Source organism: Trichechus manatus, unplaced genomic scaffold (genome assembly GCF_000243295.1).
Source record: "Trichechus manatus latirostris isolate Lorelei unplaced genomic scaffold, TriManLat1.0 scaffold00066, whole genome shotgun sequence".
In the NCBI taxonomy this organism is placed as follows: domain Eukaryota; kingdom Metazoa; phylum Chordata; class Mammalia; order Sirenia; family Trichechidae; genus Trichechus; species Trichechus manatus.
The window spans coordinates 9,982,918-9,999,372 of NW_004444002.1; the positions used below are offsets into that span (position 1 = coordinate 9,982,918).

The 16,455-nt window shown below is 39.3% G+C and overlaps 1 protein-coding gene and 1 pseudogene across 1 annotated transcript in view; one reads left to right on the top strand and one right to left on the bottom strand.

Annotated features, from left to right (window-relative positions):
• SLC25A14 (solute carrier family 25 member 14) overlaps window positions 1-10,140 on the top strand; it is a 38,950-nt gene extending 28,810 nt beyond the window's left edge. Inside the window, exons 10-11 of the mRNA XM_012556477.2 lie at window positions 7,516-7,596; window positions 8,887-10,140. Coding sequence (XP_012411931.1) covers window positions 7,516-7,596; window positions 8,887-8,928 — 123 coding nt within the window. The 3' untranslated portion in view covers window positions 8,929-10,140. The remainder of the gene's footprint in view (window positions 1-7,515; window positions 7,597-8,886) is intronic.
• Window positions 525-1,642, bottom strand: LOC105756440 (pre-mRNA-splicing factor SPF27 pseudogene; annotated as a pseudogene).
• Window positions 10,141-16,455: the final 6,315 nt, after the last annotated feature.

Genomic DNA, 16,455 nt, shown 5'->3' on the forward strand with positions numbered 1-16,455 from the left:
GGCACCATCTAGCTGTACTGGACTCAGTCTGGTGGAGGCCTTGGTAGCTGTGGTCCGTTAGTCCTTTGGACTAATGTTTTCCTTGTATCTTGTTCTCTTCGTTCTTCCTTGCTCCCAAAGGGGTGAGACCAGTGGAGTATCTTAGATGGCTGCTCACAGGTTTTAAGACCCCAGATGCTACTCACCAAGGTAGAATGTAGAATATTATCTTTATAAACTGTGTTATGCCAATTCAGCTAGATGAGGGAACACTAATTTTTAAGAGCTGGGCAGGTGAGGTACCCAGGAAAGACACCGAAAGGGAATAGTTCAAACACATGAGGGAACTTTGGAGAGAGTATTTATTATCCCAGAAGCCAAGGGAGTAATGAGTTGGGTTTTTTTTTTTGTTGTTGTTGTTAATCAAAAATTTATTTAGAATTATCTCTGTATTAGACAACGGTATAAACCAAAAGCTTCCAAATTCTTGTATGTGTTGAAAGTTTTCCATAAAGATCTCTTGGATGCAAAATAAGACCCAGGTGGTTAAAATTAATTCTGTGTCAGAATACTATTCTAAAGTCATATTTATCTTGAAAGCCTGAAGTTTTTTTTTAAAGGCTATAAAAATACCACCAAGTTGAAAATTTTTATTTTGCTCAAATGTATAAATAGAGAAATAATACAACAGTTCACACATTCTATGCTTTCTATACATTTAACCATCAGTGGTTTCCATACGATGCTGTTGCCCTTCACCGTTCAGAAGTAGTTCAGATGCCTGATATTCTGTGAAAGCTCAACTCTCCCTTCTTTTTACTTGCCAAATTTATTTTTCTTTTCAGAAGTCTTGTCGAATGTTTTCTTTGTTTGCCTCTCCATGTTGCTGCTTAATTTGATACATCATTTTCTAGTTGTACAATAGGCCATTCAGTCTCATAATTCTTACTAACCAGGGATACCGAAGTTGACTCCATTTCTCTCAATTTAGACCCAGTTGTTAGCTACATGTTCTTTCGCTGCCAGTTTAAATCTTGAATATGTTTCCTTAACTTCTGGAGCTCTTTCTGGGTGTGTTCAATCATATGAACTAGGTTTTCATTATACACTTTCCAGGCATTGCATCCATGCTGTGACATTAGTTCCACATTCTCAATTTGAACCGCTTGATGTTCTAACTGGGCCATAGAATTGTTTACACATTCTTGTCATGCAGTAATATCATTTTTCTGACCTGAGGAAGGGGCTGGAAGCTCATATCGTTTCATATTGAGTAATTCAATTGGTTGTCGAGCAGCCAATCTTTTCAGATTCATTTCTCATTATGTCAGTTTCAAAAGCAGAATAATCCGGGGCAGTCAGGTAGCTCAGGTAGTTCTTTGTACGTCGGTATCTGTGAGTTTCCTCCTCTACCAGCACCGTAGCCACTTCCTGCACACCAGGCACTTCATAACCTTGGTCAAAATAGGGCATTGCATCCACTACAGCCTCTCTGGCCACCAAACCTGTGCCCACCAGTCCAAGGACCTTAGGTTCGCCTCGAGAGTAATGAATTTTAAGAGGGAATGATTGGTTTTTTAATATCACATGCAATAAAGAGGTCCAGTATGATAAAGACTGAAATATGTCTGTTGCATTTAACATTTTCTAGAAGAGGTTTGGTGGATTGATGTTCACAAAAGCTAGATTGCTGTGCATTGAGGAGTGTGTTTGTTCGTTCATTCAATAAAAAAACGTAATTGTCTTATGTTCCAGGCACTGTTCTGAGTTATGTTCCACCTGTACACTAATGGTTCCCCAAAATCTTATCTGTATCCCTGAACTCTCCTCTGAGTTAAGATTAGCATATCCAACTATGTCCACTGTTCTAAGTTGGTGAGGATGCATTGGTGAACAAAAAGGTCCCTTGAAAGAGGTCTTTTGCAGCAGATTTGCCCGATACAGTACATCTTTTGATTTCTTGACTGCTGCTTCCATGAGTGTTGATTGTGGATCCAAGTAAAATGAAATCCTCATAATACAGTAATAGGTAGCATTTATTGGATGCTTATTATGTGCCAGGCACTATCCTTTAACTCTCATGGCAATCCTATGGAGTAGGTATTATAAATGAGGGAGCCTAGTTTCAGAGCAGCTAAGTAATTTACCCAAGATACATAGCTAATAAGTGGCAGATCTGGAATCTCTCTGATTCCAAAGTTCTTGTAACCACTATGCTGTGTTGTATCTGCAAAAACATCTTTTAATGTTGGCAGTAACCTTTGCATAATAACATGAATTCATTTATGTACTTTTAAAAAATTCTACCATTTATTGATTTGTTTACATTATTTCTGTTCTTCAGAGCTACATTGTGGGTGATTTTCTTATTCACATTTTATACATAAAGGAAACTGACAATCAGAGAGGTTAAGTAATTTTTCCAAGGTCACTTAGTTGGTACATGACAGAGCCAGGATTCAAACCTAAGGTGGCCTTCTTTCCACGATCCCTCCAGTCTGCTTCCCCTTGACTACTCCTGTTGGTAGCAGTACCCTTGGACAATTCAGATTTCTTGGCAGCAGCTCGTTATAGTTGGTTCATTCAGCAGTGGTGTCCATTAGCTTCCAGAGGCACTTGACAATTCCCCTGGATAGTAGTCCTCAACGGCTAGTCCCGGTGATTCAGGGCACCCACTTTATTCCAATGACAGGAACTTTCAGGAATGGTAACTTCTAGCAGAAGTTTCTAATTATGGTCATAGTAGATGTTCTCTGTTTATTCACATGGCTCTTGAATCCCTTAACTACTGGAGAGTTAAGGATTGCCTTTCTCAGCACCATCTCTTTTTAGAGGAATTCCTGTTGAACCTTTCAGTAACCGCTATCATTGCTAAGATTTGTTTCTGTGAACACTAAGGTGAATGTAGATATTTTGAAGAGAATATGATTCAGAGATATGTAACATTCCCAAGATCCTAAAAGTATTTCCAAAAGATTACCATATAAAGATTTGGTAAAGGGGAGTCATTTAAAATAAAAAAAAGTTTTGAAATTAGGTATGAGCGAGACAGCTATAAAAGATTGGGAAAAAATTGTAAACATCTAAAAGCATTCTGTACTTGCATTGTTATGCATGTGTCTCTAAGTTCTCTCTCAGCTGAAATAAACTGGAAATCATAAAGCATATATTTGTGGGTGTGACTAAAATTCAGTCAACAGACCTATTTGCAAAGAAGTCTTTAGCCCTCCGTCAAAAGGTTTTCAAACTGATGTGCACTTAGATATTTTAAGTTAAAATATTTAAGATGCATATGAATCATGTTTATATTCTCTGCATTGATGGATTTTTCAAATAAATAACCAACTGCCTACCCTTATCACATTAAATAAGGTCTTCTTTGTCATTGATTTATTCACTCATACACTTACCTGCTATTAAAGTTCTTTAAAACTACTTTGTTCTATATTGTCATTGCATATAATGGCATTATACTTTATTATTTTACATTTCATCTTTAAGAGTCCCAGAATACTTTGATAAATGGTGTCTGAAGTTTGACCCAAAGGGTCTGTGGGTGTCTTGGATGGTCTGCCAGGTGCAGTACAAGGGAGTTTGGCTCAGTCAGGAAGGCCAGAAAACAAGTAGAATTTAGTACTCACAGGTCCCAGAGAGGAAACCATAGCATGCCTCGATGCAGGACCACACAAGGGGTTGCATTTGGGGACAAGGTAACAACAAGCTGGCACTGTAGGAGAGGGCTTAGGTATGGCAAGCAGAGTGGGGTTTGGGGTGAGTGCACGCTGCAGTCTTATTGGTCAGTGTAAAAGTTTCTAGTGTACTAGAATTTGAGTTCTGCACCCCACTTTTCTCCTGCTCCAACAGGGTCTCTCTATTGTGTTCCCTGTCGGGACATTCATTAGTGGTGGCTGGGCACCATCTAGTTCTTCTGGTCTCAGGCTGATGAAGTCTCTGGTTTATGTGGCCCATTCTGTCTCTTGGGCCAATACTTCCCTTGTGTCTTTGGTGTTCTTCGTTCTTCTTTACTCCAAGTGGTTAGGACCAATTGATGCATCTTAGATGGCTGCTTGCAAGCTTTTAAGACCCCAGACACCACTCACCAAGTAGGATGCAGAACATTTTCTTAATAAACTTTGTTATGCCAATTGACCTAGACTGGAGGAACCCCAGAAAGCATGACCCTTGGACTCTCGGTCAACCCAGCACTAAAACCATTCCCAAGGCCAACTCTTCAGACAAAGATTAGACAGGACTATGGGACATAAAATGATAACTCGTGAAGAGTGTGCTTCTTAGCTCAAGTAGATACATGAGACTAAATGGGCAGCTCCTGTCCAGAGGTGAGATGAGAAGGCAGAGAGGGTCAGGAGCTGGTTGAATGGACACGGGAAGTCAGGGGTGGAAAGGAGGAAGGGTGCTGTCACAGTATAGGGAGAGCAGTTAGGGTCACATAATAATGTATGTATAAATTTTTATATACGAGACTAACTTGAATTGTAAACTTTCACTTAAAGTACAATAAAATAAAAATAAATATAAAGTTTCTAGTGTATCAGTGTAGGAAAAGGGAGGCATTCTTCTCATGGGAAACCATATGGGGCATGGCTGGAAGGGGCAGGCAGTAGCCACAGTTGTTGAGAGGCTGTGTGACAAAATAGGAATGGCCATGTCAGCAACTGGGTGAAAGGGCTACTAGATGGAATTAACGGATGCCAAGGCAGCAAGCTGTGCAGGCTGAGAATTGGCCTTATGACAAATGGGGATCATGTATTCATCTCTAACATAGAAAAGAACAGCTGGAAATCTCATCCTGTCACCCCATCTAAAAACTCCTTAATGGTTTCTCATTGCCTTGAGGCTTTATATGATTTGACCTGTATTTACTTCTATAGCCTTATCTCTGCCACCCTTATTTTTAGTCTAGGCATACTGAATGATTTCCAGTGCTGGGCATTGTTTTATCCCCAAGCTTTCACCCACGCTATATACTTTGTTGTACCCCTCCCTCCACCCCAAATACACCTGTCACTTGGCTAGCTCCTACTCATTCTTCAGATCTCAGATTGAACGTTAACTTTTTTACAAAAGCCTTCCTGACCACTGGACTAGGTTATGTGTTCATAGTTTTTTTGTACTTTGTCATAGCATTTATTTAAAAAACACTTTTATTGAGGAATAATTCACATATCATAAAATTCATCCATTTAAAGTGTTGTAAAATTCAATGATCTTAGTATACCCACGGTTGTGCAACTATCACCATTATCTAAGTTTAGAACATTTGTATCTATCACTCCCAAAAAAACTACACCCTTTAGCTATCACGTCACTATGCCCCCAGCCCCTCAGCCCTAAGCAACTGCTCATCTGCTTTCTGTCTCTGTAGATTTGCCTCTCCTAGACATTTCATATAAATGGATTCTTACACTATGTGACCTTTTATGACTGACTGTTTTCACTTAGCATGATGTTTTCAAGATTCATCCATGTTGTAGCATGTATCAGTACTTCATGCAACATGCTATATGGCTGAATGATATTCCATCGCATGGATATAACCATCGGGAAGCCATTGGAGGGCTTTAAGCAGGGAAGTGACACAATCCAATTTATAATTTTAAAAGACGGTCTGGCTTCCAGGTGGAGATTATAGACCAGTTAGAAGGCTATTGTGGTGGTCCAGGTGAGAGGTGATGGGGCTAGATTGTATTTCCGAGTTCTCTTGTAGTCTATGATTCTATATCGTTTATCTACATCTGGGTTTTATTCTGGACGATTGTCACAATTTTCCCACAACAGTTTGGTCTGAGACCTTCAGTATTTGTTGAAGATCCATTGGGGGAAGCATATTACCACTGTTGTTGTTGTTGTTAGGTGCTGTCGTGTTGGTTCCGACTCATAGTGACCCTGTAGGACAGAGTAGAACTGCCCCATAGGGTTTCCAAGGAGCGGCTGGTGGATTTGAACTGCCAACCTTTTGGTTAGCAGCCGAGCTCTTAACCACTATGCCACCAGGGCTCCAATATTACCACTACCTATGTTTTTTTATAAATATTGCCCTCATTGCTGTTTGCTTCAAAGAAATGGTGAATAAGGATAATTATCGCTAGTGTTCCCAATTTGGAGAATGAGATAAGGGATATTTACAAGTATTTAGGATAAGGGATATTTAACAAGCCTGGCTTTTCATATTATTACCTTATCCAAACATATCCAGTTTTTGGTATAGTGATGGGTTTCACTTCACCAGTGGAAAGGCAAGGTAACATTTTTCAGTGCCTAACACAATGCCTGACATGTAATAGTTAATAGATATCTGTCCATTATATATGACCGTTGCTGCTGGTTGAATTCAGCACATACCACCAGTTTATGACCTTTGGTATACATAATTTATCATTTTACTTTCATAACCACTCAGTTGGTGTGTGCAGGATCCCCATTGTCTAAAGGAGGAAACCAAAATTCAAAGCAATTCACATTGTTCCTCACCTAATCCTGAAAGCATTCCCATGAGGTAGGCCAAGATGCTACGCAGAATTTACAATGATGAGACAGACTCAGAGGATGATAGTAACTGGCCCAACTTAACTCCCTATTCCCTTACCCTGCTTTAGTTTTCTTCATAGTACTTATTAGATATAATATATATCTATTTGTATATTTGTTTATTGTTTGTCAGCCCCACTAGAATGTATACTCCATGCGGACAGGTACTGTATGAATTATCTATTGCCGTGTAACAAATTACCCTAGAACTCAGTGCCATAAGACAAACATTTATTATTTCAAAGTTTCTGTGGATCAGGAATTCAGGAGCAGCTTAGCTGGGTGGGTCTGGCTTGGGCTTTTTTGTGAGGTTGCAGTCCAGAGGTCAGCCAGGGCTGCAGTCATCTGAACACTTGACTGGGACTGGGAGACACACTTCTGAGCTCACTCATGTGACTGTTAGCTCCTGACTGGCTGCTTGCTGAAGACATCAGTTCACCACATGGGCCTCTCCTCATGACATGACAGCTGGCTTCCTCCAGAGCAAGTGATCTAAGAGAGAACAAGGCAGAAGCCTTATTATGTATAAAATGTCTTTTATGACTTCGCATTGGAAGTGGCATATGTTCAGTACTGCCATAATCTATTGGTCACACAGACCAATCCTGTTATACTGTGGGAGGGGAGCATAAGGGCATGAGTTACTGGAGGCAAGGATCATTGGGGACCATCTGGAGTCTGGCTGCCACAGACACTTTCTCTGTCTTGTTCACTGTTATCTTCCTAGCACTCAGAAGGGTGCCTTGCATATAATAGGTGCTCAGTAAATATTTGTTGAATGAGTGAGTGGGTGGATTTAGACTACATATGAATTTAAGACATATATTTATAGAAAAAAGACCATTCATGGAGGTATAAGTTGCTGGAGTGGGGGCTAGAGGTAGTGGTGGTGGGGTGAGGGTAAAAGATAAGTTCTAAAATAAAAATGGTTGTCAGATGTAAAGAGAAAGGGACTCACTGTATTTTCTGGTTGTCTCTTTCCCCCAGATGTGGAAGCATGAGGGGTTTTTTGCACTCTATAAAGGATTTTGGCCAAACTGGCTTCGACTTGGACCTTGGAACATCATTGTATCCTTTTCGAACATGAGAATGAAAGGAAATGTTTTAAGCTCCCAGGTAATTCTAGGCCATGGGAAGGAAATTTTGATTATAGGCAACCCCGGTAGCTCCCTGACCCCCAACACACACCTTGGTTACAAACTCATACTTGCCCTTTAATATTATGTAAATTTGCCCTCATTTTGAAATGATTGAACCAACAGCCCCTACTCCAACAAAGTATTCATCACAATCACCTTGACTTGCTGCACATGCAGCTCATTGAACTCATTGAAAAGGCAAAGGCTTAGAGCCTTTTCTTGCACTAAAGTAAGGCTAAATAAGAACCATATGAGCGTGTTCCAACTTACCTACAAACTTGACTTAAAGACACAGTTAGGAACGGATCTTGTTCATAACCCGGGGATTGCCTGTATTGAAACCTTTAGGCAAGTGAGAAACTCAACCGTCCTAATGGTGACCACAGCTTTCAATTTGAGGCTAATACAAACTAAGGGGAGTAGAAAAGATGTGCCCAACTCTCCTCTTTTCCTCTTTAAAATAAAAGAACAACAAACATAGCCAGTCTAGAAGGGGCTATGAAGTTTTTGAAGGCATGATGGAGGAAGTGCCAATAGGAAAGTCCATGCTGGGGTGGTCCTTATTTCCTACCTGTAACTTGGGACTCAAATAGCTGGGAAATAATAACAGGACAGGAAACATTCACGGAATGAAGGAATCCAGAGCAAATTAGGGCTCCTTCCCCATGGGAGACTCTCTCTCCCCTTTAATTGTGTTTGAGTGCCTCATATGTACGGAGCCATGTATTGGATACTGCGTGTGGTTATGTGTATAGTAGGGAGCATTGCAGGGTTGAAAAGTAACGAAACACACATTCCCTGCCCTGTAGGCTGAGAGATAGTATCTCTCTCCCTCCTTGGAATTGCTCTGATCACCTAATGCCTGTAACAATTACTCTAGCACTAAATTATATGGTGGTGTTGATGTTCTGGATTACTTTTGTGTGTATATGCCCCGTTTGCCCCTGAAGACTATAAGTATATTAGAGTTTTAATCTGTTGATATTGCTAAATGCCAATGATCATTATGGGCACATGGTGGCTACTCAGTGAATGATTGATTTGACAGATAGTATTTTTTCTTTTTTTATTGTTGTAAGATGTTGTTTTAAAAGACTTTTGAAGAAGAGCATAGAATAGCACAGACTAAGTACCTATTTAAGAGAATGCAGTGTACAATTTTAGAACTGGGTTTGGCTTTTGGTATCAATCCAGTGATCTTCCATGACTTACTCCTCAGTTTTTTATTACATACGAGCAGCTGAAGAGGCTTCAAATCTAAGGACTGAATTATGTGTGAGCCCAGCCCTGCCAATCTTTCTCTGTTTTTTTTCCCCATTTTTTTCTGTGTTCTAATGTATTTTAAAAATGTTTTAAGTGTTTGCTGAACCTGTGGACCCCCAAGGGCCTCCTGATTGAAGAACGATACAGTGGTTCAAAAATGTTTATGTGTTTGTGTTACCATGTTAACTTTTCCCTGAGGAAGTGTTAACGTTGAGACTCTGGCCCCAGATTGGTATCTTCTGTGAAGATGGATGCTGATGGATAATTTTCAAGGTGGTTGTCTTTCAAATGTGGGTTAAATGTAGTTGGTAGCCCCAGATAAGGGCTAGAGCAGAAGGCATAGGCCAGAGCAGTTACAGCTGTGAATGTTACAGACCTTGGTTCTCATTAAAGTATTTATTGGCAAAATTACTTTGGCTTTGTCTTCATTTACTGTTTGTTCCTTTGCTGGCTCTTTAAGTTCCATTCTCTAGAAGGTGATAATGAGAAGGTGACTGTGAAATTGAGAATTAGACACAAGGCAGAGTTAGGCGCTTCATACCTGGACTTTTAAAGTGTACATTTATGGGAATAGAGTAAGTGCACTGTGCTTCACAACTGCCATTCATTGTCATACTGCCACTTACTGTCAAACATCAGACAAGTGGCCCTTTCCTAAACAGGAATAAACAAACAAGTGACTCGTTCGGAAATGGTTACAAATAAAATGCAGAGAGGTTTAAAATAGAACCCCATGCCTAGGGTTCTGTTGTCTTACTGGCAAAAATTTCTGGCTACTTTCTTGTACTAGAATAGTGCCTAGCACATAGTAGGCACTCAAATATTTGTGGAATGAATAGTTTAGTTCTTCATCTTTATCCATTCATTCACTTCTTTAACAAGCATTTATTGCATGTCTTTTATGTCCTAGATGCTGGGAATATAAAAATGAGTAAGACATAGTCTCTGTTTTCAAGCTCACATTATAGTGGGAGAGACAGATATGTAAATAAATAATTACAGTGGGTCCTAAGTAGTGGGTGAGAGATGAACATAGTGCTGCAGAAGCACAGACGAGGGAACAGCCAATTACCTAGATGCCTTGGTAGCATAGAAGACATTGAACTGAGTCAAAGGAAGAGTAGATGTTACCATGTAGATTAGGCAGGGGAGGACAGTCGAGCAGAGGGACTGCACATGCAAGAGCTCTCAGGTGTAAAAGGGCAAGGTGTGTTGGGGGAATGGGTGAGAGTTCAGCATGGCCGTGGTTTTCCAACACCAAGTGAGTCAGAAACACTTGGGAATCTTGTGAAAATGTAGATTCTTGGATCCCATCCTCTGAGACCCTGACCCTGTTTGGGGCAAAGGCTTTTGCTTTTGTCATAAGCACTTGATGCAGGTGGTCCTTAGACAACACTTTGAGAAGCACTGGTAAAAGAGTGTAGGCTAGAATGAAAGGAGATCAGAGTGGCCCAGAGGGTCAAGTTATAAAGGGTCTTGTATGTCCTAAGAGTTTGAACAGGCAGGCAAAGGAAATTTTAAAAAGGGAATTATATGACCAGCTCTTTTTTTTTTTTAGGAGGATAACCCTAGCAGCAGTGTGGAGGGGAGCGACCCAAAAAAGTGTGTATGTGACATGCTTTTTTGACTCTAGGAGTGTGCCTGGAATGTGATGTCTAAGACTCACTGAAGTTGACTCCCCCTTAATTTACGGTGGACAAAGTGAGGTCCAGAAAAACTAAGAAAATTTGTCCAAAGTCAAGTAGCCAGATTGTGGCAGATTTGGGACTAACACACTTACCAGGATTCGTCCCTGTTCTCTTTCTACCATCCAACAAAGACTTTCTGATTTTGTCAGTCTAAAGTACTACCTTATTTATTTTTTAAACATTTACTACACCAGTCCGATACTCATCCCCAAATAGATGGGCAAAAGGAAAGCCATTTTATCACAATGGCACATGCTGGAAGATAGTTCTTTGAAGGGCTTATCTGTATTGGAAATTGGCTCTCATTCACCTCAGCTTAAATGTTATTCTTTCAGAGAAACCTTTTATTGATTCCCTCTCCCCTAATCTAAATAACGTTCCTCATTAAAATGTCTTATACCATGTATCACAATTTATAACTACATATTATATTTTTATGTGCTTGATATCTGTATCTCCCACCAGTCTGTAAACTCCATAAAAATAGGGATTATATTGGTTTTATTCACTGTTATGTTCTCAGTGCCTAGCCCAGTTATATGTACTCAGTAAATATTTGCTAAATGAATTGCTCTATATCCCAAGGATCTGAAAAAATGCCTAAAACAGTAAAGGTTCATCAAGTACTGTGAGATTTAAATGGAATGAAATTAAATTTGAATTACTGGATAAATTATGGGATGATAGATAAAGAATAGGTTATTAAGGAAAAATAGAGGTGTTTAGAGGAGATACACCTTATCTTTTAGACTGATCATTCACTCAACAAATATTTATTGTGCTTCTATACAGGCCCTGGGGATATAGCAATGAACAACAGACAAATATCACTACCCTCATGGATCTTAAATTCCACAAAAGGGAGACATGATAAAAGATTAATAAGTAAAATGTATAGTATATTAGATGGTGATAAATGCTTTGTAGAAAAATAAAGCAGGGAAGGGAGTTAAGGACTATCAGGGCAGGGTTGCAGTCTTAAATAGAGAGGTCAGGAAAAGTCCACACGGAGAAAGCAACATTTGATTGAAGTCTCTAGGGGATGAGAAAGCCCATCTAGGGTTAAAGCAAGTGCAAAGGCCCTGAGGTGGGAGTGTGCCTGGAGTCTAATGTCATGATTCAGGCAAGAAGTGATGGTGGCTTGAGTGAGGATAATAGTGGAGGTTGTGAGAAGTGGTTGGAATTCTGGATATATTTTGGAGAAGAACAGATACGATTTTCTGGGGGATAGGATGTGGATTGTGAGAGAGAAGAAGCAGAGTTAAGGATTACTCCAAAGTTTTTAGCCTGAGCCACTGCAAGGGTAGTATTGCCACAGAGGTGGGGAAGACTGTGGAAGGAACAGGGCTTTTAGGGGGAAATTGGTAGTTTTGTTTTGTATGTTAAGTTTGACGGGCCTACTAGACTTTAATAAGAGATGTGGAATAAGCAGTGGAACATAGAAATGTGGTGCTCTGGAGAGAGGTATGGGTCAGGGATGCACGTTTGGAAGTCATCAGCATATCTATGGCACTCAAAACTGACATACTGAATGAGATCACCAAGGAAGTGAGTATAAATAAGAGAAGAGTGAGTCCAAGAACTGAGCCTGGGTCACTCCAACATAAAGCAGTTGGGGAGAAAATCAGCAAAGGACAGTGCCAATGACTAAACACCCAGCCTGAAGTCATCTAAAAAAAAAAAAAAAAAGACTAATATGTTCTGGTGATGGGAAAAAGAGGCAGTGAGGGTTAATTATTTTCAATATAAAATTTGAAGAACAGTAATTTGAAGCTATGAAATCTTTTCCCAGATTACCAAAGATGTAAGGATTGCTACTTTTATAGTAGCTATAGTCATGGACAAAGTCCAAATTAAATAACTTGACTTTTACTATTTTTATTTCTGGTATAGTAGCCCTGGTGGGCACAAATGGTTAAGCGCTCAGCTGCTAACAGAAAGGTTGACGGTTTGAACGCACCCAGCGGCTCTGTGGGAGAAAGACCTGGCGATCTGCTTCCATAAAGATTAGCGCCTAGGAAACCCTATGTGGCAGTTCTGCTCTGTTACATTGGGTCACTATGAGTTGGAATCGACTGGACGGCACCTAACAACAGCAACAACAACATCTTATCCTTAGTCATAGGTTAATACAGCATCTCCTCCGGTAACCAATATGGTGAGTAGAATAGTTTGATTGAGCACTGAGGGTTAACCCCAGTTCTACAGTGAAATAGGCCACACTAAGGGTGCCCCAGGCAGTAAATAAGGATCTACCTCTTAACACCTGACTTTTGAAGGGAATTATTTCACATATCTTAAGAATTCAGTGCTTCACAAAAATATTCACCATAGGGTTCTCTTAGGTAACAAGCTCCCTATTATGCATTTGATTTGCAAGATTTTTAGGTGAAATTTACATAACATAAAATTAGCCATTTTAAAGTGAAGAATTCAGTGGCACTTAGTACATTCACAATGTTGTGCAACTACCACCTTTATCTCGTTTCAAATAATTTTCATCACCGTAAAAGAAAACCCCCTACCCATTAAGCAGTTGCTCTCCATTCCTTCCTCCCCCTAGTCCCTGGCAGCCACCAATCTGCACTCTGTCTCTATGAATTTGCCTATTCTAGTTATTTCATATAAATGGAATTATACAATATTTGCCCTTCTGAGACAGGCTTCTTTCACTTAGCATGATATCTTCAAGTTTCATCCATGCTGTAGCTCGTATCAGTACTTCATTCTTTTTTATGGCTGAATAGTTGTGTATGTGTATCCACAATTTATTTATTCCTCCATTGATGAATTGATTTGCCATTTTTTATTGAAAAATAACCTTTTAGGAGCACATCAGATATGAAACAGATCCACTCGTGTCTTTTAAAGGTAGATTGGAAGAGAAATCTTTCAGAATCAATGACTACAAGGAAACAATTTTTAAAGGGATGAAGGACCTTGGTTGAACTCTTGTTTGTCAAAACAAAACGAGACAAACTCTCTGTGTATTACCTGCTCAATTTATTTGTAAACCTAAAACTTCTAAAATATAAAGTCTATTTATTAAAAAAAGAAAACTGCTCAGAACGAAAGGTAACACAAAGATGAACGGGCGCCACTAATTTGGAAGAGAAATAATTCTTTCCCCAGTTAAAAAGCCCAGCATCTCAGAAAGACAGACAATAGCAAGGGTTGGTGAGGATGTGAAGAAACTGGAACTTTCATACATTGCTGGTGGAAATGCAAAATGGTGCAGCTACTTTGGAAAACAGTTTGGCAGTTCCTCAAAAATTTAAACATAGTGTTACTATATGACCCAGCAATTCCACTCCTAGATGTATACCCAAGAGAGTCGAAAATACATGTTCACACAAAAACTTGTACATGAATATTCATAGCAGCATTATTCATAATAGCCAAAAGGTGGAAATAACCCAAATGTCTATCAAATGATGAACAGATAAACAAATTGTCATATATCCATATAATGGAATATTATTTAGCCATTAAATGCAATAAAGTCCCTATACATGCTACCATATAGATGAACCTCAAAAACATTGTACTAAGTAAAAGAAGCCAGGCACAAAAGGCCACGTGTCGTACGATCCCATTCATATGAAGTGTCCAGAAGAGGCAAATCTGTAGAGACAGAAAGTAAATTAGTAGTTGCTTAGGGTTGGGGGAAGATGCAGAGGGACTGCTATGAGTACAAGGTTTCTTTCTGGGATGATGAAAATGTTCTAAAATTAGATATGGTGATGGTTGCACAGCTCTGTAAATATACTAAAAACCATTGAATTGTATGCTTTAAATAGGTGAACTTTATGGTATGTAAATTCTCTGTAAAGATTTTTTTTTAAAGCCAGCATGTGGTTTGGATTGATTAAACTGCTATATTAGGATGGCTAGTGAGAAATACAGATTGGTTCATATTAACTCCAGATGATCATTTGGATATTTTCCCTTGGAATGAGTAAATCCATCACGTTACCAGCAACCTGAAGATCATACAACTGACATTTCTAGTCAGGAGAGCCTTGTGTGTTGTTCCAGGTTTGAAGGGATAAAATGATGATCAACATCTGTAGGCTACAAGAGGAAAAAACTTTCAATTTTTTTAATAGGATGGACAAGTCAATAATAATAGCTAACATATGACTTTTATTATTGCCAGGTTCTGTTCTAAGTGTATTATGTTTATAAATCTCTGTTTACATCCTTACAATCAATCTATGAGTTAGGGATTATTATCTCCATTTTTCAGATGAGAAGCTGAGGTATAGAGAGGTGAAGTACTTTGCCACTAGGAAGTGGTAGAGCCAGGGTTCTCACCCAGGCAGTTTGGCTTATGAGCCCATGCTTATAATCACTAAGCTAGAGGTATGCTGACTTAGCCTTGCCCACTGTCACTTAGAGTTCATGGCAGGTGAGCAGTAAAGAATATTGATTTCATTAATTACCCTATCTTTATAGCACCCTGGGAGAAAGAGGGTCTTGGTCTGGGAAATGGCACACCAGAACAACACGGACATATTCCTATCGTACATTCTACCATTTATTGAATAACTTAAAATCATTGGTACTGATGCCACTAGATGGAAATTTTAATAATTTGGACATGGGGCTAGACATGTGGTAACGTCTTCTCACCCTCTCTTATCCAATGCAAAGATATATTTTGTTATGCTTGTAAACAAATTTATAGGAGGAATGATTGAATTATTACTAAGAACCCAATTATAAATAATTCTCCTCTATTCACTAAAGCATATCACTTAAGGGATAATATTTTGTGAGCTAGCCCAGTCAGATATTGCATGTAAGTTAAAGTAATAAAATTGTGGTTTTTTTTTTTACAAATATCTTCTCAGAGCAGCCACATTAATCTTAAATCCTGAGATTTCACTGTAAAGGATATTTCTTCTGTTCAGTGTCTCAGCTTCAGAATTCAGCTGTATTTTGGACTGTGCATTACTCACTACAAACACTCTTAATACATCCTTTTCTCCCCCCATTTATTTAGTAAATTTTAAAAAAATTAACACATTCATCATCTAAGATTCCTAAAGGACCTGGTCATCTTAAAGTGGTTGTTGGAATTTTCTATAAGAAATGTTTGGAATGTGAGTCTGTTTTTCACGTTGGAAATAACCTGATAGCCATTCAGCTGTAATTTCTTGGTTTAGTTTTCTTGCTTTTTTTTTTTTTCTTCTTTTTTTTTTAATCACCTCTGAGGTGACATGACACCAGTTTGCTTTTCTGTAGGAAGTACTTTCATATTTGTTGACTGGCTCAATGGGCAAGTCTGCAAAAAATACTCCAGGTGGTAAAAGCACATTGAACGGTTTTGTAAGACGACATGACATTTTACTGGGCCAGTGACTATTTTATCTTAGTGGATTTATCAGCTTTTTAGTGCCTTAATGTCAACACAATTGAGACAGAACTGGAACAGATGTGGGTTTACTATAGTTAATGGGAAATATGATCCAATTGTGGGATTGTTAGACAACATACCCAAAATAAGAAGGAACCTGAGCAGTTAGATGAAGGGCCCAGCCCACGCTCTTGGCCTTGCGTGATTTGAGTCCCTCCAGTGTGCTGGAGCAGATGAATCCTGTCTGCCCTACTGTGTAGAAGGGGTTTTGAAAGAAACAGGAACTGCACTGTGTAATAAAGCAAACTCTGAGACCCTTAGCAGCTGCACTGGTCATTTCTGAGACTACTAATGAGAGGGCTCTTGGAGCCTACTGGCTGGTTATGGTCCAAACAGCTTGTAAACCCAGTGAACATATGGCTGCGTTGTAGCATGTTAAGCTGTCATGCACTTTACCCTGCCGCGATTGAGCCGG